At 43.3% G+C, this 18071-nt stretch overlaps 1 protein-coding gene and 1 long non-coding RNA gene across 10 annotated transcripts in view; one reads left to right on the forward strand and one right to left on the reverse strand.

The window, feature by feature from the left end:
* PHACTR3 (phosphatase and actin regulator 3) overlaps window positions 1-18071 on the reverse strand; it is a 165121-nt gene that overhangs the window by 37674 nt on the left and 109376 nt on the right. For 6 of the 9 annotated variants that reach the window (XM_044986072.1, XM_044986068.1, XM_044986073.1 and 3 more), the window contains 3 exons: window positions 13872-14139; window positions 12135-12382; window positions 2385-2538 (listed from right to left, as the gene is read on the reverse strand). In XM_044986072.1, coding sequence (XP_044842007.1) covers window positions 2385-2538; window positions 12135-12382; window positions 13872-14139 — 670 coding nt within the window. The remainder of the gene's footprint in view (window positions 1-2384; window positions 2539-12134; window positions 12383-13871; window positions 14140-18071) is intronic. The other 3 variants (XM_044986076.1, XM_044986070.1, XM_044986069.1) reach the window with 2 other exon arrangements.
* LOC123348564 overlaps window positions 1-18071 on the forward strand; it is an 82410-nt gene that overhangs the window by 24010 nt on the left and 40329 nt on the right. The gene's annotated exons all lie outside the window — the stretch shown is intronic.

An 18071-nucleotide genomic window follows, 5' to 3' on the forward strand; every position in this document is an offset into this window, starting at 1 on the left:
TGGGCTGGTAATTAGACAGGAGACCTCCACGGAGCACCCAAGTGTTGGAGATTCACTAGATGACACCCTTCACACTGAGTGAAGACTGTACAAATGTCCCAGTCTAGCATCGGGGGGCACTTTTCCAAGTGTTTCAGATGAGTTGTAAAATCAGGCTCCTGACCGCCTATTACAGATCACGTTGTAATTTTGCACGTGCCACTAAGACGGTTAAGCCCAGTATCTTGGCCAAATTGCATCTCAGGGACTTCTGCCTGCCTAAAATGCACCTACACTTCCAATAGCTCAGGAAGGGAAATGGACGTTTCACATGTGCAGGGCTTATAGGATCAGTCCCATGCATTCTTCACTTTCTGTCCTAAGCTGTTGGCAAGACAGTTATATATGGTGGAACGTCCCCCATGATCTACTCCCAAAGATGGCGTCACATCTTGGCACTAATGTGGTGATTGTCAACCATCGCATTGTTCATTCTACCTGCATGTTAAATCCATTGTCTGTGTTTGTTTGGGCAGTGCCTAGTACGATATGGTCCCATTATCTGTTGGCTTCTAAGCGCTACCATAATACAAATATTAAATAAAGATAATAAACAAAGACAAAGTAAAATGAATCCTCTGTATCCATTATCAGCATCCCGGGGCACTGTGAAGCTTAACTAAGGCCTGGTCTACACTAAGGGGGGGGATCGAACTAAGGTACGCGACTTCAGCTACGCGAATAGCGTAGCTGAAGTCGAAGTACCTTAGTTCGGGCTACTCACCCGTCCAGACGCCGCGGGATCGAAGTCCGTGGCTCCAAGGTCGACTCCGCCACCGCCGTTCGCGGTGGTGGAGTTCCGGAGTCGACCGGAGCGCGTGGGGAGTTCGAACTATCACGTCTTGATTAGACGCGATAGTTCGAACTCCGAGAAGTCGAACTCTCCGCGTCGACCTGCGCGGTAAGTATAGACCTACCCTAACATTTGTAAAGTACTCTAAGATATTTTATTCTTAATGTTCAATCACTGATCTCTTTTTAGCTGAGATTGCCAGCAGAGGGGCCAGATGTGATGGTGTGTTTTATGATGTAGACATCTGTCCGTTATGAATTGCACTCTGATCTATCAACCTCATTCCCAATTCTCTAGCACAGGGATTGGCAACCTTTGGCATGCGGCCCGTCAGGGAAATCAGCTGGCAGGCCGCAGTTCGCCGTTCCAGGCCAATGGGGGCTGCGGGAAGCGGCAGCCAGCACATCCCTCGGCCTACGCTGCTTCCCGCAGCCCCCATTGGCTAGTGGGAGCTGCGATCGCCCGAATCTGCAGATGCTGCAGGTAAACAGACCGTCCCGGCCCACAGATTTCTCTGATGGGCCGCGTGCCAAAGGATGCTGATCCCTGATCTAAAACAAAAGTTTATTAAATGTACAGACTGAAGAGTTGGCCCAGCTCTTGCTTGAATAACAGCAACTGTTTCTTGAAAAAGCAGATTCCAATGATTAATATTTAAAAAGCCTCCAATATGAACTCCTGTTCAGCTTTCACAGTTGGATTTCAGCCATTTTGGCTGCCATTCAGAACTGCCTATTCTAGCGTGGGAGCACCCAGCACAGATTATTTAACAATCCAGTTTGTCACAACTAAAATATTCAGGTTTGCAAATTATCTAAATTTAGCTATTTAAAAAACAACCCCAATGCAATTTGAATCTAATGGTTTCTGTAAATCTTTGCTTACACTAATTCCTATACAGCTGAGCCCTCATGCCCTGGTTAAGTGTTTGCAAGCCATTTACTCAAAGAAAACGGGTCTTTCCTACCCTTGCAATTAGCCCAGATTTCAGCCATCTGTGGGGCTGCACCTCTACAAATCTCTAGCCCTGGCAAAGACAGCCCTGCTGAAGCTGACCCTTATTTGAAACAGGGTCAGTTAAGCCCCACCAGTGCACACTGCAGCTTTCCCTGCCTATAATGCGGGTTTGCAGATACACCGACGGCTGCAATCAAGGATAAGGGCAAGTGTAGACAAAGCTGAAAAGTTTGGTGGTTAATTTAGTGCTCCTGAAAGATAGGAGCTAGAACAATCAATTGACTTCCAGGGGAGGTGCAGGCATACATTCCAGGGCTAGAATCGAACTCACTGCACTGAGGTTTGCTTTTTATTTTAGGGTGGAATAGCCTGAGTCAAGGAGGAGATCAGGTGACCAGCCCACAGCACAAAGTGTGTGAGCTCAGAGATCAAAAGCAAAGCATGGCCCCGAAGCCAAGGCTGCTGTCTGCTGTTGACGTTTGTCCCTTTCTGCATGACTCCCCATGGGAAATGGGCTAAGGGACATGTGAATGGTGAGGTGCAGAGGAGACTTCACTATAAAGATTACCCCCTTCCGTCTCTTAAACTGACTTACTTTGAAAGTTTCATTTCGATTTGCTGCCGGATTTCCTGGCGTTCCTCATCTGTCCTCCTTGGGAAAATGTTCCTGTCTTCCAGTTCCTGCTTGCTTGGCCTGTTCCGTAGCTTTACTGCCAGCAGCTCTTTCTTGCATTTTCTTGGCAAGGTACCTGGGACACACATTGAAATGAAAAAATGTCAGAGGGAGAGGTTGGAATTCCTGCTTTTTTTTTTTTTTTTAAAAAAAGCTCATAAATGGGCGAGTAAGGAGTGGGCAACGGAGGATGTATGTCTGTGAAATCTGAACCTGTATGGGACAGACAGCTTTGTATTTATTAATAAAAGTGGGTCTAGGGCTGAGATTGCCAACACGGCTGTGGGTAATGGTCCATTCAGAAATGCTTGAGATGATCATCTCATTGTACTATTGCAGACCAGGATAATGCTCTCAGATGGCTATGACTCTTGGTGACTATCAGCTGAGGCAAGGTTCAAACCACTAATCTAGGAGTCAAAGGAGGTGCACATCATCAGTCCTCTGAGCCTCCCACATCCCAGAGCAAAGCTACATCTGGAGCACTTTGTAGTAGGACTAGATAGTGCAGGCGAATGGGAATGGCTGGGATGGAGATCCTTTCCCCTCTGGGTTTCCAGCTCAAATCCCGGCTGGTTGGGTGTTACTGAAAGGTGTACTACAGATGGTCTCATCCCACCGGTTAGCTGACAGCATAAAGAACACCAGCACTCATTGACACTCTTGGGAACGGTCTTAGCAAAGAAGCCAAGGAATGAATTGGCTTTGCAGACTGCACTTTAGTCTTACCCTTGCATGACGTCTCCACAAAGGGGTTTTAAGGTGCAGCTGGTGAGGAGTTGTGGGACACGTTTGCTGATGTTTCCTGTACCATTCGGTGGACAGCAGAGGAATTTTGAAAAATGCTGAGCTTTGTTCCCCTTGAAATCAATGGGAGTTTTACCATTTGGTTCAGTGTGAACAGAATCAGACTGATGCTGAGCGCTTCTGAAAATCCTATTCTTAATGACCAGGACTGGCAGTCCAGCAGTGATAACTTTAAATTAGCCATTCACACCTGCAATAGTTCCAGGTTAAGTGGGTGATTATTTGTGAGGTGCTGTTAGCTTGAATGTGCAGGTTTCTGAATAAGCATATTAAACTTTTTGAACATTTCACTCAATTTTGAACAAACACAATTCAAAAGATGGAGAATCAGGAATAGTCAGCCTGGAGGGTACACATGGGTCACAAGATACAAGCCATTATTGACAAATCCACCCCATTAAGTTATCTTAGGGTATGTCTATGCTACCCGCCGAATTGGCGGCCAGCGATTGATCCAGCAGGGGTCGATTTATTGTGTCTAGTCTAGACACAATAAATTGACCCCCGAGCCCTCTCCTGTTGACTCCTGTACTCCACTGCCATGAGAGGCACAGGCAGAGTTGATGGGGGAGCAGCAGCAGTCAACTCACCACATTGAAGACACCGTGGTGAGTAGCTCTAAGTACGTCAACTTCAGTTACATTATTCACGTAGCTGAAGTTGCATAACTTAGATGGATTTCCCCACCCCCTCCGTGTAGACCAGGCCTTAGAATACCACAGTAAAATTGCAGACCTGTATTCAGTGTTTCCCCTCTGGAGAGACTTCAAGAAAACCATTCCAAGGGATGAAATAAAGGGTCAGATTTTCAGAATGATGTGTGCAATGGTGGTAAGTTGGTAAGAGATTTTGGCAGTGGGAGGTGTGCATACTTCTCACAATGGCATGATCTACTGTGGTAACTGCAAAACATGCACATGCAGGAAAATCCTGGCCTGAAATATTGTTGGTGATGTTTACAAGAGGAATTCCCATAGGGAAAGGTGCAGCAACTGTTCTGAGTAACATTTCACTACTCTTCTGAGGCTGTCAACCAACAGCATTTGAAACAACCTTTCACTCTGAGAGAACACTTTGGGGTCAAATGAATCTTTGGTGTAACTCCATGACTTCCGTGGGCTTAGTGAAGGGTTGAAATTGGCTCCTTGACTAATTTAAACCATCTTGCAATGCTAGCTGGAAGGTATATGGTAATAAGGTTTCTAAATTTAAACTGCTTACAGAGTGGAAAACCCAACATCTTTCACTGTACTTTTTTTTTTTTAAACCGACAGTAAAATGTAGACTGCGAGTCATAGCTGGGAAAGCCCCAGGTTGCTTGAGGTTGAGTTGCTAAAAGAAAAGCACCGGCGTCTCCGTCTGGCTCACCGGTTTCATTGGTTTGAGTAGAGCTTCTCTTTTCTGAATCTCTCTCTAGAATAAGCAATCCTGTGACAAGTTTACTGTAACATGTGGCAGTTATACCGAATACCTTCCTTGTACAGAGTCGTAGGACTAGAAGGGACTTTGAGCGGTCAGATAGTTCATCCCCCTGAGCTAAGGCAGGACCAAGTAAACCTAGACCATCCCTGGCAGGTGTTTGTCAACCAGTTCTTAAAAACCTCCAGTGACGGGTGTCTCAGCATTCAGGGTAATTGCATCCCCCTCTCCATGGTCCACTCCAGGAGTCCTCAGTCAGGTCTTCTGCCGTCACCTGTCTCTAGGTAGGGGCCCTTGTCCCACTCTCTTCTGACTGGGGGTTTTAAGTCTGCTCCTTGCCTTACGCTATAGTATCCCCTGCCAACCAATCTGCCTAAAGGCCTGTGCCTGTGCTTTGCTTTCTCGCCAAGGGCTATGCACAGTCCATTGACAGCAGTGTACAAGTTACTACACAGCTGTTTCTAAACAAGCACATTTATTCTTAAGGTAAAAGCACTATAGAGAAAACATATTTTTAAAATACCACTAAAAGAACCTACCTGCAAGTGAAAAGCTTAACAGAGGTGATACCCCCCCCTCACCAACTCCAGCCTAGAGCACTGGTAGGTGCAGTTTTTCAAATCCACAGTTGGGTTTGCCCCCTTGGTATCAAGTTTATGTCAGGTTTTTAGATCATCAACCAGATCCAGACTGGACAATTCGTACAGTGAGAAAAGTTTTCCCAATATCTAACCAAAATCTCCCTTGCTGTAGATTTAGGCCATTACTTTTTTCCTACTTTTAGTGGACATGGAGAACAATTGATCACCATCCTCTTTTTTTATAACAGCCCTTAACATATTTGAAGACTATTATCAAGTCTTCCCTCAGTCTTCTTTTCTCAAGACTAAACATGCCCTGTTGTTTGTTTGTTTGTTTTTGTTTTGTTTTTTAAATCTTTCTTCATCCATCAGATTTTCTAAATCTTTTCTCATTTTTATTGTTCTTTTCTGGATTTTTTCCAATTTGTCTGTATTTTTCTTAAAGTGCAGTGCCCAAAACTGGACAGAGAACTTCTGCTGAAGTCTTACCAGTGCTGAGCAGAGCAGGACAATTACCTCCCATGTCGTCCATTTGACACTCTTGTTAATATATTCATTAAGTATAGTTAATGTCCTACACATAACACAGAGAGTTTTGAGTGCACAATCAGTGTGGAATAGTCCCCTTAAGACAGAAGGTGAACCGTTGTCTGGCTACACAAGAAGTACAGATAAATCTGTGTATCTACTTGTCTTGGAGTGTTCTACTGAATGTACAATGTGCGGTAAAAATCATAAGGGAGCCTGTTTGATTTTAATACTTGAGGTCTCCTTTTAGAAAAAAAATCATCCAGTTCTTAAAGGAGACTGAAGTTAGATTTGTAGGTAGTTTTTGTCTGGCATTTGAGATGTGACTCAAGGCTGTTTTGTAAAGGGGTGCTCTGCAGGTTGGCATGCCCCAGTAAGTCTGCTACCTGTAAGTAACAGGTTCACCTTTAGGATGTGTCTTTTAGGACACTACTCACTTGTTGATCTCCAAGTGCTTTATAAAGGAGGGTAAACACTGTTATCCCTGGCATATAGGTAGGAAAACAGAGGCAGAGAGGTGTCGAGTGACTTGCCTAATATCACACCCTGAGTCCCTGACAGTTGCAAAATTAGAGCTTTCTGAAACTGTGATCAAACCAACCCTCCCCAACCAGGCTCTGACTGTAGACACGCTATAATAATACGCTGACTCTTCCACTCAAAGTGCTTTGCAAACATAAATTAACGAAGCCCCACAGAACTCATGTGCGATGTTAAGTATCCGTTTAACGGTTTTAAGCCGGGTAAAATAAAGCCCAAAGTGGCAAAGTCAGTTGCCTGAAGTCACACCAGTAAGTGTCCAAACTGGAAACCTGCCTCCCGCATGACGTGCTCTGACTACTAGGCCAAACCCTTAGGGCTCTGTCATGGCTTTTCGAGCACAGCTGCAGTGCGGGTGGATGCAGAGGGCCACGGCACCACGTGGAGTATTCGATCTGCACAGCACGTGCGCAGGCAGAATTGCATCCGGCAGCCGTGGGAGCAGATCTAACACCCACCCTGCAGGTGCAGTTTGCAGTATCGTCCCCCCCGGCCAGAGGCTGAGGTGGTAGCTGGTGCAGAAAGCAGAACGCTAACCCCTCCCCATGATCTTTGGGGTGTATAAAACTGGAGGCAGTGCTGTAACTCCCACCCTCCTTATGCTGTTCCCTTATATGTGGGGTCAGAGCTCTTTTGGTGCTTTTCCCCCATCTCATGTGGTCATTCAGGATGAGCTGGAATCTCTCTCTATACAGTACAAAGGGATCCAGGCCTTTAAAAGAGTCAGGCTTTAAGGTCAATGGAATTACATCATTTCCCACCAGCTGAGGATCTGGCCCATAGCCCTGTATTCTAAGATGCAATAGAACACACTGTAGCAATGTAATAGCTCGTTACAAATAAAATGCTGCCAATTTGTCATCTAATGTCTATTCTGGAGGTGCACTCGGAGGCCTGCCTCTGCTCACAGAGCTCAATCTATGCCCTTAAAAGGGAAAAGAAAGAATCTCCTACTCTGTGAAATTAAAAGAAGCAAGTGTGGTCTGAAAAATTGTACCTTTAACCCAAATCCTACTTGTTGTATTAAAGGAGCAGACAGCATTCAGCCCCAGCTAAGCCATACTTGCTTCATCCAGATGTCCGGGTTTCTAACAAGGCTTATATGGTAACCACTCCCAGGGTCCAAACGCACTGTGCACTGATTAATCTTTACCGTATTCCAAAATCCAAATAAGAATGCAGTTGAACCAAGAGAGCTGGATTAATCTGAGCTGTCCATATTAGGAGCCACCATCAGTGACTGGCCAATCTGATTAATTTTTGAAAATACCTGACTGACAAAGTCAGGAGGAAAAAAAGATGTAGATTATCCTTCAAGGAGGATAGTGCCTATTTTGTGGGTGAACACCTTGTAAATGGTCCATCCTCTGCCCTATTGAGGGGACCATTTGTTCACCAAGACTGATATCCTGCCTCCGGCAGAGGCCAATATCTGATGCTTCAGAGAAAAGAAAAAAACCAACAAAGAGGGAATAAAAAGCCCACGCTAGCTCTCATCCTGCGCCTAGCCAACAGTGCACCGTGATGGGAAATTCCTTCCTGACCACTGTGCTGATCAGTGTAGCTGCTATGATTTTAATTACCGGTACCTTTTATTTAAACATCTTCCTAAAAGTTGTTCTTCCTGGGGCTAAGGTGCGTCTCCCTTTCCCTTCTGCCCCATAACCACCAATATCTCAAGTGGGATTTCAGAAGTGCTCTGCCTTGGGCTACCTGCACTCCCAATGGGAGCAACATGGGATCAATGCCAAGTGCTTTTGAAGATCTCACCCCTCCACTGTTAGTTTCCAAAAGCTGGCATCTATGGTTCAAATTTAGGTACAATGTACAGATGCATTAATGTGCAGCTTTTATGCAGCCCTATATACAGCCCCAATCAGAGATTATTGAGTGCTAGGAGAGAGAGAGAGAGAGAGTAATCCGTGCCATGTAAGAACCAGGAACTGAGGCTAGCCACTTGAGTACAGACCCTCTGTCCTGGGCTAACAGCCCATGCTGCTCTCTGTACTTCCACAGCTTCACTACCATTGTCACTTGAGCTGGCTAGATTAAAGCTAGCTCGGGTTTCTCTACATTGGCTGCAGTATAGACAGACCCTATGTTTCTCTGGCCCAGATCCTCAAGATATTTCAGTGGGAGTTAGGCACTGAAATACCTTGGAGGGATCTGGGTGGCTGTTCCACATCTGGCGAAATGGGGATAATAGCACTGTCCTATCTTCGATGGGTGGTGTGAGGATACATATATCAAAGTTTGAGAGGTTCTCACATATGTTAGTAATGGGGACCATATAAGCACCTTGGATGCTTAGATTCTTTCTAAGCTGCCAGCGAACCCAGACTTCTGAAAGCAGGAGAATTGCAGGGAATTATGTTGCTGCTACCTTTCTCGTTACTGTGTATTTCTTAAATGTGAGTGACTGTCAGCCAGTGCAAGTGTGTGCAGTGTCAAGAACAAAAATGTCTCATTGACATCCTTTCGGATACAGAGAACACATGAGAAAACAGTGGCAGCAGAGTTGTCATCCCTCAGGTCCTAAGATGGTCCCTGTCTATCCTGTAGCTTAATGAATCACTGAATCTCTCTGCCATTTGCTCCTCCATTCTCCTGTTCCTGGGCCTGATTGCATAATTCATCTGACACATTCCATCCTTTTTTTTTGTTGTTGATCACAAACTGCCCACAGACAGGTTACAATATCAGATGTAATTATTATTCACCAATTTCTGTGGATAATGGTTGGCAAAGGGCTTGTTCTCAAACAATTTGTTGGGAGTGTTCTGTTCTACTCTATATAGGTTTTTATACTGTGCTCATCAATGCTCAACCTCTGGTTAGTTTGGATTGGACATAAATGATATGGCATAATTCTGTCCCCTGACTGGCGGAGCATAACTCTGAGAATCAAGGAATAATTAGTCTTTGATATTTGTTTAATTGCTGCTGTTTTCACATCAGTGCTAACACGCCAACTTCCTGTCATTCACTAGAATATTCACAGACACCGAACACAAAGGGGGAACTCACAGAAGTGAAATCATTAAAATATCCCACCTGCTCCATATTAATTACTCTCTATCTACAATGGGCTGGTTTTGTTCTGTTGTGTTGTATTTCCATTTCTTTGCCAATCATTCTCACTGGTAAGACTTTTCCCCCTGCATTTCAGCGATTGTCATTCACTTTCATCACTGAATTTCCATTTATCCCATTGCAACCTCCTTAGACACCGTACACTAATGGCTAGAACTTTTGAAAAGTTTAGTGCTTTAGTTAGAATAAAACATGCACTCTTGAACGGAACACAGCTACCTATGTGCTTTGCGTAGGCAACTATCTGGGTGTTTTGTGCATGCGTCTTTTATGGTTGCATATTCTCAATATGGACAGACAGCTCAGCAATGACTAGGTGAGTACACGTTGAGTATTTACAGATTTTTAACTACAGATGGGCCAGTGCACAAAGTTTGGCTCTTAAAATGGTTTGGAGCTAACCCTAAAGTTTGGAGGCATTTGGATTCAGGCCTCTGGTTCAGCCTATTACAGAGGCTGTGACCTGACACAAAGTTTGGATCTGAACTTTCCCAGAGGTTGGCTGTGGTCATATCTGGGGTTTTCATTTGATCCTGTCCCTTATCTGAGCTGCAAGGAGTGAAATAAATGATGTAGGATGGTAGCCAGGTATACAATTAGGAGTAATGGAACAGAAGGAAAATCTTGATAGTGAGATGTGGTAAGGCTGTGGGTTAGTCCTCCAAAGGACATGGGGAAGTATTCTTAGCCTGGGATATGCAAAGCTTGATGTCAAAAGGCCAGGCACCTGTGGCTCACATTAAAAATACATCCACAACTGAGTGCTAGTTTGTGCATGAAATTATTGCATTATAGATTAGTCATAAAAATTGGACATGTGAATAAACTGGTATCTAACTGTCCATCTGCGTGTGCAAATATCTCACCTGCACACACAGTCCTGGTAGTTGGACAAGCATGTTTTTACATGGTCCTAGGCCTTACGATTTAAAAAAAAACAACCCTAAAACTTGACAAAATGCTAATATACATATTGTAGGAATTCCACTTTGACTGGGGGACAGACTGGATAACCTAAAAGGTTTTCCCATACTTAACTTCTGTGATTTGTCTGGTATTTACATGCCATTTGACATTTTCTTGAATTAACTTTTACTGAGCAAAATAGCCTTTTAACCCTTTAGAGGGCTTACCCTAAGCAGATACCATAAGTCATAATAAGATGAAATATTTTGAAGCACTTTTTATTTTTAAGAGCTGCTTCTGGATGCCACATAAGCTTTTACAGTCACTGGTTTCTTGCCATCATCATAGTTTTCCACTAATTGTGTAAGCAAAAATCATGTCTAATTAAATAAATATATGACACAGGTCTTCAACGGTAGAATAAACACCTTTATTTGTGTTATAGGAGGACTGCATGGCCTGTGTTAGACAAATTAATATACAAGAATTTACACCAAACTCAGTGGACTTCTTATAATCATGGACAATAGCTATTCCCAGGGAGATGTGGAAAAATTTATCTGGAGAGTTTGTTTGTTTGTTTTTTAAAAAGAGAATCTTCACTTAAATGCAGGGAAATTCTGCAAAAGATTTATCTTTTATTTCCTCCTCTACCTTATCTCAGCTTTGTGTTTCATACCTCACCAATCTTGTCTCTTTAAAATCCTGGGACCAACATGGCTACAACAACCCTTCAATAAGATGCCAGAGTCAGCAGCAGAGCTAGGATCAGAACCCAATAATCCAGTTCATTACTTACCCTTAGATACATTTCCTTTTTAAATTCCTTCTCAATCTGCTACACTACGCTGCTACACTGGTTACTTTTGCAGTGCGCTCTCTCTAAGCCTGTCCTGTTCCAATCTACTGAAACTCATTTAAAATAGAATGTGGTTCTGCTGAACTGAAAACTTGATTGAAATATGATTTCTCCAAACAGCAGAGAGCCCCAGTGGCTCAGCTCAATAAAACAATTGGCCTGGATAATAATAATTGTTCCCATAATATTTTACTAAGAGGTCCGTGCTCATCTGAACCATATGAACAGTAAATTCTCTCTTGGAAGCAATCTATGACCTAACTTCATAAACAATGGAGTAAATAAATTACCCCTTCCAAAACCTTCCAGAGGGAGACACATTTTTGTGTGTTGTAGGCATACCAGAGCTGTGTAGAGTTCAATGTAATCCAATACAGACACAATTTGGCAGATTGGTAGAAAGAATTCACTGAGCTGTCAGAGATTTGCTAATAGATCTTCAGGGAGCTGGGGTTCAGTTCTTCATATCCCAGCCTATGGACACGTGTCCCTCCAGGATAGGTCTGCTACTCATTGCCAAATAGCCTCCTATACTTCATCACTGCATTGCTTCCAGACTGGGGCATTTCCAAAAGTGATTTGTCTGCACCAGACTCTCAGAAATCCTCATTCACTGATGATGAGATGCCCCTTCTGGAAGCTCTGCCATTCAGGTGAGATGGTACAAAGTGGTGTAGGCAGAACTGAAAGGACAGCACCTACTGAATTATCTCTGTATCTCTAAATGCCATTTTTGGTATGCTGTAATTACCAAGACAGACATGAGCACAAACTTTGTCATTTGGGCATAACTTTAGCACTATCTATTCACTAAGAATCCATGCACAAAAAATCTGCCATAACATTGCATTTTCACACTCATACACTGAGATATTTCGGACCATTCCTGTTGACTGAAATGGTATATTTTTATAAGGATAATAAATTAACTTTCCTTACCAGAAATGATGGAGTCATTCAACACCTCTTCATCCTGATAAAAAACCAAGTTGTCCTTGAGTTCTGAGTTCATGATCAGGTTTTCTTTGTTCTCATCTGACTCTTTGACTGAGTTTCGCTTGTTCTCCGGATCATTACTGTGGCTCAGTGCATTCTCCTTTTCTTTGTTGCCCTCGATGCTAGATGTTCTGGATGGACGGACATCCACTCTTTTTTTGGGAGACCCTTTGCTTTCTCTGCCGTGAAAGCTGCGGATGGAAGGCACACACCTCGGTTGACAAACCAGTCCATTTTAAAGCCATAATAAAAACCTAGCATTAGATGAACACAGGTATCATGTCTTCAGTGAGATGTACAAGGGACATCATTGGACTGCATTCTCAGAATCGCAAGAATAAGGTGCAGGAAGGGAATGATCAATGTGTTTTTTGATGTATAGTTGTGTGCTGTACCATGCTGACCTCTTTAAAGAACACAGCATGTGCTTCTAATGTAAAACATACATTGTCTGAAACATTGCCCTTCTAAAAGTTTGTGATCCTGACAAGGATTTAACAGGGCCTGGAAAGGGCATTGTATTAATCCGTTTCCTGTGAGAAAGATTGTTGTGGCATTGAGAAATGTTACCAATCATATAGCTTTGGAATTACCTTTGTCTTTCTCTACTACTGCAGTGGAGGGTTTCTCATGAAAAGCAGACAATGTACTCAACACACTCCTACATAGCCATGTGTATTGCAAAACAAGGTACCACATATGCTCACGCAGAAGCCAAGAGTCACATGCTAAAGTAATAATACTGAGCACTTGTATAGCATCTTCACAGGGCAGTAACCAGTTCATCTTCTGGGGTAGATTATTCTTAAATTCACTTTGCAGATGGGGAAGTGAACCAACGCAAGGAAAGGGGTCAAAGTCTTTCATTGGGAAGAGGATCATCTCATTGGTAGATCGGGTCGTGCTTATAAAGTAATAGCATCAGCTGATAAAGAGGACAGACAGAAGAGATCAAGAGGACTTGGGGAGAGCATGGCCGAGGAACAATTCAGAGAAGCCATAGGCCAACAGCAAAGCTATGATCAGGAAAGCTTCAGGAGGCTAGAGAGAAGGTCACGGCTGTTTCCAGCAAAATTTTCCAGGTAATTTTTCAGATCCGAGAATTTTGCACACCAGTGATCAGAACTGACCGTTTGCGGGTGCAATTGCCTGGTTTGTGCATGCAACCTTGGGAAATTTTGCCTGCAGAGTAATCGTGCATCGTTGTGCATGTGTGCAGTTTTGAACATTTGACCTCACATCAGTTCCTTTCTAACAGGATGAAAGTGGCGTGTGTGGTCTGAAAGGGTGCAGTTCTTTTAGGAGGACTTCACTGTCTAAATTACTAAATCTTGATATTCTGCTTTTGTGACAAGCCACCTCATACGCTGAGCTGAGGATCAGCAAATGATTCCATCTCCTTGATCCCTTATTTCCATGTTGCAATAGCTTTCCTGTCATAAAAGTAGCATATTATAAAGTAACAGCTGAAACTTCCATTTTAACCATGGATCAGTGCCAAAACTAGGGCCACCAAGCAGTGTGTGGGCAGAACCAACCTGATTTTAATCAGACTAAATGGGTGGAGTGTTAACGACAGGGAAAAATATTTTCTTACCAGGAATTTGTATTATGAAAAATACTTTCATTGAAAGGATACTGTTTCCTGGTATTCGCTGTGCCTCTATGTGCTATACTTACCTATCCTGCCGATGTTTGGTGGCCAGAGCCCTGTGGAGCTCCTCAATGACTCTGCTGGGAGGTAAAGGCAGGTGGACAGCAGTGGGATGAGGGGAACCAGTCGGTGTTGGTAGCTGTCCTCTGACATGGGGATCGGAGCCTTTCTGGCCTGGTGGATGGAAGAGGGCAGCTTGTCCTGAGATTTGGGAGGAACCAACAATGACATAATTCTTCAGGATAGTGGAAGGAGGGGATTTCACTGCTGGCTCATCTACTTCACTTCCTGCTGCTGAAAACAAAGTGATAAAAAGTCACACTGGGCCTTTAATTGTGGCACATGGAGCCTGGGTTGAGATTGATTCTACATGCTGGACAGATAAAAATGGTGCCCCAGTCTCTCACCCCATATAGGGAAACACCAGAGCTTGTGAGAGATGGTGATATTAGCTAGTTCAGCCAAACTTGCCAGAGCTGATCTGTTTCAAAAGCATTTCAGCAAAGAATGAAGTGGGGTCGAGTACCAAGGAGAGGGGAAGACGAGTGGGAGGATGTTTAATTGATGCTTTTTGTACCCAAAACTGAGATTATTTTCCAAGCCACCTAGGGGATTTGGATTTTTTTTTTTTTAGTGGGAATTGGGCATCCAAACCCCTAATGCAGCTTGGAAATCTTACACTAAAATCTTTATAGCCTTTTAAGTTCTGGGCTGAGGTGATTCTTCTCTTTTCTGAACAGCCCATCCCGGACATTCTCCTCTCCAATCCCATCACTCATATCTATCACCCCAGTGCAACAAACACCTGCCTCTTCTATTGCTGTGCCTCTGATATTTCCCCCACTCTGGTTTAGACTGCATGGAGGGAGCGGGGGTAAGAGCCTTGTTTGACAAAGATGTTGCTTCACTTTTGTCTTCTGCAGTTCAATTATTCTTTTCACTGCACTTTCCTGGCCACATATCTGTCCTGGGTTGTGATACTTTCTACACTGGAGACACACCAGCACAGGAGATCTGTTTAGTTGGATTGTGTAGAAGGCTATTCCTTTTCTCTTGTTGCCACCTAGTGTTGATAATGTGAATTTAACCTGACACGTACCCTTTTTGTTTGCGGTGTTGTGTTGTAGCTGTGTCGGTTCAAGGATATTAGCGAGACAATCTGGGTGAGGTAATATCTTTTATTGGACCAACTTCTGTTGGTTAAAGAGAGACCCCTCCAAGCTGCACAGACCTCTTCTTCAGGTATGACCTGTGTAGCTTGAAAGCTTGTCTCTTTCACCAACAGAAGTTGATCCAATAATAGATATTACCTCACCCACCTTGTCTCTCCACAGGCCCTCCTTACCATTCTAATTTTCTGTGAGGTAAATTCTGTTGCCCTTATCCAGTCAAAACTCCCACTGCTATCAGTGGTATCCCGACATTTCTGTGCAAGGATTTCAAGAATTGGCTCTTGATTAGCCCAGAAACTTGCAAGAGAAAAGAGGAGACGTTCAAAATGAGGTCTAGCACTTTAAGGATGATAATAATAAACATAGGTTATCAAGATATTTCCTTCCAGGACAATTGTGCTGTATGGTACCCTACACGGTACCCAAACCCTGCTCTCAAGGACACTGGTGAAAATCTGGCACAACCCACAAAGTCAATGATGTAACCCAGGACAGAATTTTGTCCAGTGTGCATATATTTGAGTAGATTTTTTTTTTAACAAAAAATCAAATATTTTTTTCAAATTTCAAATTAAAAATAATAAAATTACCAAAGTATCGAATTATAGTACAAATTATTAGATAGAAAATCAAGAGTGTAAAATGAAATCCAGATTAAGTTAGTGGAAACGTTGTTTGAAACATGTGGTTAGTTACTAACATGGAACATAACAATATACAAAAACTTTTGATACCTGATGAAACTCTATGGCATTATGGGCTAAATTTTGAGTTGGGTTTCTACCCAGAGCCCATATGTGGGAAAGGATGTTCATGGGCATGCACTTTGCAGGCACAAAAATTACGGTGTGCACTTTTAAAACTTCGGTACCGGCACGTGCAAGAATTTGCACTCAGGAAATGTGTGCACAAGTGTTGCAAAACACAACACTTGTGCAACAGTTGGCATTGGTCTAGTGCTCAGAGAGGGGTGTGTGTGTGCGCACAAGTAGAAATCTCACATTGTAAACCAGGCCCCAGGTGTGTAATTTAACAAGACAAAATGTATGCTATCTCTGGTGCTTAGATATGAGCACCTCACAATCTTTATTGTATTTAGCCTTACAACACTTCCCTCCCACTGCTGAGGGAAGGCAGTGCTACATTTTACAGATGGGAAATGGACGCACAAAGAGGTTAAGTGACTTGGGAAGGGTCACACAAAGTCTGTGTTAGAGCAGGGAATCAAACTCATGTCTCCCATGATGATGTCCTAACAAACAGGTAATCCTCCTTCTCTCTGTATGCATGTATACGTACAGCTAAAAGAGTGAATCAAATCCACATAGGTGATCTATTTTCTCAAACCTGGAACACTTTAAAGCACAGGAGCATCTACTGGAATGTCTAGTAGGCAAAGTACACTGCCACAAAGCAGCGGCAATAAGGCTGTATACCAGAGCAGTAGCATCTAAATTCTTTCCCCCTTTAACTGATCAGCAGGCTCGCTCCATACCCAGAGGGCAGAGAGCCTCAGCTACCAGGAGACATATATCTGAGCTCAAGGGGATTTTGATTAGGTGCCACCCTGGAAACACACAATGGATATTTATGATCATTCCACTCTCCACTGAATCGCAGCTTGAAGGGCCATACAACACCTCCTAATTCATACTCTATCTCTGTGCAATAGGGAAGGATGCTCTGGTCTAGCCAAGCTGCTGAGGGACTTTACTGTCACCTTTATGCTACCTTGATCCCAGAGCCTCACAGGCACCAGTTCAGCCTGGACACAGCTTAGGCTAATGCTGAGCACTTTTTTGTTAATCACACTTTGTTTGTCCTAATGAGAGCTGTTCAGGGAATAATCTTATGAAATGGTATCTTGGACCTTGCCATCCCCCCCACCCCCTTTTTGTGATTAATTAGTGCTTGGCTTATTCCCCTCTCCTCCCCGCCACCATCAGCACCTCCAACACTGTTAGAGGAAAAAAAATAAAATAAAGGGCTTTCCAACCCCCTCTGTTTTTCTCTCATGTCACTCTCTCTCCCTCTCCCCACCTCCACCCCAGTGCCCTCTCCCACTGACGGTACTTGTTCAATCTGAGCTTACAATTACTCCCACTCCCAGAAGCAGAACTGAAGAAGATGTGCCATTATTAGAGCTGGTGAAAAATAGCTCCCCCCCAAAAAAAAAATTTAGACAAAAATGAAATATCAAAATGAAAATATTTCACCTAAAAATGAAATATTTTTGGCAAACAATATTTCTATTCAAAATGGTATTGCAAAGTGCCTCATGGGAGTTGTACTTTGGGTGCCATATGCCCCCATTCTCCTGTATGGGTTGAGCTCTCAGGATGGACTATATCTCACATGTGATGAGGGGAAGAGGTGAGTCATAGGCGTCCTGGGCCATGGTGCATCATGGGACCTGTAGTCTGGCCAGAAAGCCTGGCCCATAAAGAAGAATGGAAACAAAAGGCATCTGAACTACAACTTCCATGAAGCACCACAATACCATTTTGAATTGAAATATTTCAGTTTTAAGCTGAAAACACACAATGTTTTGGTTTTGGCCATTATATTTTGTTTTTTAAAAAAGTTTTCCATGGAAAGCAGATATTTTTAGCAAGAAAAATAATTTTGGTGAAAACCCAGTTTTCCATTGAAAAACAGTTGAGACAGAAAACTTTCAGTCAGTCTTAGTCATTAGAGCAGCACCCTATGATCTTCTGCTTCATGGTGACTCTGCAAATGTGGCCTCTTTTTTCATACCAGGAAGCTGGGGATGGAAATGATTGCAGGAACAATGGTTGTCAGTTAGCAGTTTAGATGCCTGATTATGGGCGCACTCTGGCAGTGTAAAGGAGCCTTGCAGTGGGAATAAATCACCGTTATACTCACTTTAAACTCCTTTGCACTGCTGGAAGTGGTGAAAAGTGTAAGATCACCGTTGTGGCACATTAGAGAATCAGGCTGTGTGTGTTTGAACCTGAAATTCAGAGTGAAACCTGAGATGCAGGAGTGGGTTGTGAAAGTTTGGGTGAACTGTTCATATGTCATTAGAGGAGC

The sequence above is a fragment of the Mauremys mutica genome, chromosome 13 (genome assembly GCF_020497125.1).
Source record: "Mauremys mutica isolate MM-2020 ecotype Southern chromosome 13, ASM2049712v1, whole genome shotgun sequence".
Classification (NCBI taxonomy): Eukaryota; Metazoa; Chordata; order Testudines; family Geoemydidae; genus Mauremys; species Mauremys mutica.